Here is a 5,136-nt window from a genome sequence, read left to right on the forward strand (position 1 = left end):
ATACCTGCCATTCCAGGTGCTGGAGCATGAGAAGGTGAAGGTGCTGGACCTTCTTTCCTCAAAGAAGCCAGTTCCCAAAGAGGTCCTGCCTCCTCACAGAGCTCAAGGCTTCACTGGGAGGCACGCGGGGCCCTGGAGGAGGCCGGAGATTTTTGTTTCTGCCCGTTTCCTAGCTTTGAGGCTGGGTAGGCTTCTTCACCTGTAAAACGGTGAAATGACAGGCCCAACCTCAGTTGTTCCGAGGATTTAGGGGAAGGCAGGCTTGGAAAACACTCCACCAGTTCTCAAAAAAGGCAGCTCTGACCACTGTGTTGCTGTCATTGGGACTGTAATAGCCTGAGGGAATCCTCCTGGTACAAATGGAAAAGAAACGCTCACACATTCTAATCCGCCTGCTGCTTCGCCTCGGGTGAGGGTTTGGAGCTGGACTGAGCCTCAGAGAGGTTCCTTCCCTTCTCTGGAAAAGCTGGGGCCCTTTGGGACTCTGCGCGTGGCGGCAGAGCGGGGTGAGGGCCGGGCTCTGCAGGCTGAGCTGGGGCCTGCCTGCTGTCCCCTGCCTCTGGCTTGTCTGTGTTGGCTTCTGATGCCGTTACCAGTCCTGGCATTTGCTGCTGCACTGAGCACTAACCACTTATCTCTGTTCAATCTCACCACGGCCCATGAGGAAGGTACTTTTCCCCTGAGTTGAGGAAACAGGCTTAGAGGCCTAGAGACACGTCCGGCTAAGGGACGGAGCTAGACATCTCCATCATAAGAGGGGGCAGGTGGAAGGGGCGTTCAGAGGGGGACGGTGGCTTCTGGTTTGTGGGGTGTGCGACAAAACATGAACAAGGCTGTGAAGGGCCGTTCGTGCTGGGCCTTGAAGGGTCGGTAGGATTTTGAGAGCTGGAACATAGGGGAAGCGCTTCGAGGAGGAAAAAGGTGAGGGTGTATGGGAATTGATAAACCCATTCCTTTGTCACCTTTTTCACTTCAAGTGGAGTTAGTGGGTGGGAAGATGGGTGATGACATCCTTTGAGTCTCACTGTTGAGCCGGGGAGACATATGACTTCCGCATGACATGCATGTGGCTGCAGCTAGGAAGTTACACTCTAGTTGACTGGACTCGTGCAATCAGGAGGGGCTGACACAGCAACTGGGGGTGGGGGATGGGAACCCGATGGGCCTTGGGCATCTGCATAACGCCTGAAATCGGACCCTGTCTGTCAGGACCAGTAAGGTCCTCTGGAGAGGCCAGGACAGACTGGACAGTGGGGCGGGGTAGACGGGGTGGGCGGGGCGGTTGTTAGGAAGACAGGCTTTGAGGGAAGGTGGCCTGGTTTCGTCCAGGGTAGGGACACTGGGTGCGCATCCGCGTTGGGTTGCTGGATGGGGATTCTAGGTGCAGTGTGGGCGCAGAGGGACAAGCTGCTGCCACCCAGCGCCAGGAGCGATGCGGACGTCCGATCCCATGTTCTAGGGAGGTCGGGGTTGCCCCTCCCTCTGGCCTGTGGTCTCATGTCCACCTTCTGACAACCTCCTTGTCAGGTACCCCCTGCTCCGGCTGTGCCCTAGTGCCCTGAGATGCTCAGTGTCCTCTGGTTTCATCGGAAGTACGAATGTGTTGCGGTGCGGAGACTCGTGTGATGGGGCCTGGGTCCCTGGAATGTGTGGCTGCGAGGGACAGCGTTTGGGGGAGTGAAGGCGAGGAGGTCCTCTGGTTGGTCAGACGAACAAGCTGCTGACCATGGAGAAGCTTCCTGCACTGGACGGTGGGGGTGGGGGGGTTTCAGGAAACTGGCTTAGATGACGGGGATGCTTTAGAGGAGGTGGGATGACCCAGTGGGGCTGCTGAGAACCTGGGGTACGTGCTGGTGGTTCTGTCCCACAGCTGAGATACTTCCCCTGGCCGTCCTCAGCGCAGGGCCACAGGCGGGGGCCCTCACGGGGTGTGAACCCCGCACTGGCCGTGTGGCCCCTTCGTTGCTTGTTCAGTCAGTCAGCAAATACTCTCAGGCCATGTCACGTGCCAGACATGGTGCCTGACGGTGGTGACAGCGTGGGCATGGTCCCATCCCGAGAGGTGCGATGTCACAGCTCTTGGCAGTTATAGTTTTGGTGGGGGAAGGAGATATGTTTCTTTTTATGACGCTTTCTTTCCTGATTTTCTTGACAGATAAAGCCACTGACCCAAGCATGTCAGAACAGGATTGGTCAGCTATCCAGAATTTCTGTGACCAGGTGAACACTGATCCCAATGGGTAAGGTCCCCTTACGCATGCGCTTGACTCTGGGGACGTCTCTGACTAAGTGTGTGCCGTCTTCGGACTGTCCTAGCAGCTAGGCGTTCTTTCTCTTCACGATATACTGACAACATCATTGTTTTTAGAAATAGCAAATTCATGTGTTTTTTTTGTGTGTGTTTTTTTAAAAACAAGACAGAAGTTTGTGACGCAGTTATTTAGAAAACCTAAAATGCTGAGGAGACCTGAGTGTCGATAGAAGGTAGAGAGTGAAAGAGCGGCGTGTTCTCTGTGACGTAATGTAATCTTTCTGTAGAAAGGCAGGACAGGGTACGACTGTTTCCAGAGCTGCTGGATAAGAGCTGAAGAATCGGGTCATTAATCCAGATGTTTACTCTTCATGTTGCTAAATGTTCAGCTTTTTGAAATGAACAGAAAGTTTGATCACACTCTAGTGTGATGTGCCAAGTGTTGTATCGTCCACGAGGCAGACCTGTGCTGCTCGTGGTCTGGTCACCCTCGGGTCTGGGCCTGCCTGCTCAGCTCGAAGCCTTACGGGAGGGAGGGTGCTGTGCCCTGGACAGTGGTTGCTGCAGGGTGGGAGGGAGTCAGTCTTCAGAGCCGGTCTCATCCCAGCTTTGCTGTGAGACCCGGGAACAGAGGCCACTGGGCCGAGTGCACTCTGCCGGACCAGTGTCTTCATTTCCCCTTAGCCCGACCCACGCGCCCTGGCTGCTGGCCCACAAGATCCAGTCTCCACAGGAGAAGGAAGCCCTCTATGCCTTGACGGTGAGTCCGGCTGGCCCCGGGGCCTCCGCTCCACTGCCTGCTGGGCCCAGCCCCGTTTCAGCGTGGGGAGAGCCTGCCAGGTTCATTGTCATAGGCCCTGAGAGGCAGGCGCAGGGGGTGTGGGCTCCGGGTGTCACCACCCCAGGTCTGTCAGCTTTTCTCTCAAACTTCTGGAGAGCAGTGCTGAGCCCGCTTTGGGAGAAGGAAGGGAGGCTTTTATTTCCTTTGCGCCTTGTAGACAGACCAGGGCTGAAAGGCCCACAGGGCCAGGCTGGTGACATGAGTGAGTGAGCCATGGGCGAGGACCAAGTTGAGGAGCACACACCCAGCCTGAGGAGGTGGCCGCTGCACGCAGCCAGCCGGCCAGGGCCAGGCGTGAGTCTGGCCCATTGTTGCTAGAACTCCCTGTTTTCCAGGAAAAACCATAAATCCAGATTTTTATGTGAATTCTCAATTTTGCAATGTCGGTAACTAATTTGAAATGTTAAACGATAGTGTGAACCAAAGAGTGTGTGAGGTGCCACATGCCCCTTGAGTCAGCACGGAGCCTGTGGCTCAGCGGTTCTTGGGCCTCATATACCTGCTGTCACCTGTGTCACTTGCCCAGAGGGCCTCCTTAAAAGGTGGGGTGACCTCACTGAGCTATTTCCTGGGCACAAACCCGTCGCCTACAGCAAGACCAAACAGGTGCTTTTTTCCTAGTCTGGAAATGTCACCCTTTCTCCCAAACCTCAGTGTCCTCATAGTCTTAAGGAAGCCTAGCCCGGTTTCAGCGAGTATTCACCCTGTGAGATGAGCCTGGAGCCAGCTGTCTGCCCTGCCCGTGGGGCCCTGTGTCTGTGCAGGTCCTGGAGATGTGCGTGAACCACTGCGGAGGGAAGTTCCACAGCGAGGTGGCCAAGTTCCGCTTCCTGAACGAGCTGATCAAAGTGCTGTCCCCGAAGGTGAGTGTCCTGGCTTGGCCCTGCGCCGGCCCGCCCTGCCTCCACCGGCTTCCCAGAGGTCAGCCGGCTTGTGGACACACCCTGCGGGCTGTCCAAGCTTTGGGGGAGCTGAGAGAGGAGGCCCTGCGTGGAGAAGCTTTCCTCCCCATGGTCTGGGGTGGGGAGGGGGCACGCGCTCACCGGCTGGTCCCTGCCCTCACTTGCTAGCATCTTCCCGCTGTCCCTGCGAAAATGGCCTTGTAGACGGGAGGCCTAGAGGGGGCGCGGAGCTGTAGCTTGGAGCACAGGTTTCCTGGCAGAGGTGGCAAGAGATACCAGGTGTGTCTTTAATTTCATGTCACTTCTTGCCTCGTCCCCTGTGCACTCCCCCCCCCACCCCTCTCCTTCTGGAGCTGTCTTGGTCCCGCCATTGGCGGGTAACCGACACGCATGGAGCATTTTCCCAGCAGCAGTTGTCTGCTAGCAGCTGTGTGTCTTGCAGTTGAATTCAGTTCATCCAGACAGCAACTGCCCAGGGTTAGTGCACACGCCTTGTGCTCAGGGCTCAGTCCCACCTGACCACGCCGACTTCACAGCCGCCACGGTCACAGCTCCCCCAAGTCATAGCTCTCTGCCCGACTAAGTCCCCTCCTCCGCTTCCATCATTCACTGGGAAGACTCAGAACATAGGAAAGCGCAGTCTGATCACCTTTTCATTATATCATATAAAAGTGGATGAGACACATAGGCTGAGGCCTTGGGCAAGGGGGCAGGGTCCTGTGCCCTCCCTCGTGCAACCTGAGCAGACCACCCTCCCAGCGCACTCCCGTGTTGCACCAGGAAGCTCTCTGAACCTTGTTTTTCAGAGTTTTTATCTGGAGCTACACGGGCATGCTTGATTCAATTTTTTTTAGATTTTTTTTTATTGGGGAATTGGGGGATGGAAACAGCGCTGGGGAATCGTAGAAGGGGAACAGACAAGTGCTGTCCTTTTGTTCTTCAGTGTAGTTGTGGAGGACATCACCTTACTGACCCGTGTTGGTATTATCATTGCACTCTTCCTGGGCGAGGCAGATCAGTTGCCTTCTTCTGGACAGCTGTTCACGGTGGCTGCTGGCCGCTCATGCTGGCTGCTGGCTACACACGGTAGCCCATGGCAACCCACTGCAGCAGGGGCTGCAGCCTATGCCGTCGCAGGCGAC

At 56.1% G+C, this 5,136-nt stretch overlaps 1 protein-coding gene across 1 annotated transcript in view; it reads left to right on the forward strand.

The window, feature by feature from the left end:
- GGA2 (golgi associated, gamma adaptin ear containing, ARF binding protein 2) overlaps positions 1-5,136 on the forward strand; it is a 40,690-nt gene that overhangs the window by 5,211 nt on the left and 30,343 nt on the right. The window contains exons 2-4 of the mRNA XM_019649812.1: positions 2,156-2,240; positions 2,936-3,011; positions 3,857-3,955. Of these exons, the coding sequence (XP_019505357.1) occupies positions 2,156-2,240; positions 2,936-3,011; positions 3,857-3,955 (260 nt within the window). The remainder of the gene's footprint in view (positions 1-2,155; positions 2,241-2,935; positions 3,012-3,856; positions 3,956-5,136) is intronic.

Source organism: Hipposideros armiger, unplaced genomic scaffold (assembly GCF_001890085.2).
Source record: "Hipposideros armiger isolate ML-2016 unplaced genomic scaffold, ASM189008v1 scaffold_135, whole genome shotgun sequence".
Classification (NCBI taxonomy): domain Eukaryota; kingdom Metazoa; phylum Chordata; class Mammalia; order Chiroptera; family Hipposideridae; genus Hipposideros; species Hipposideros armiger.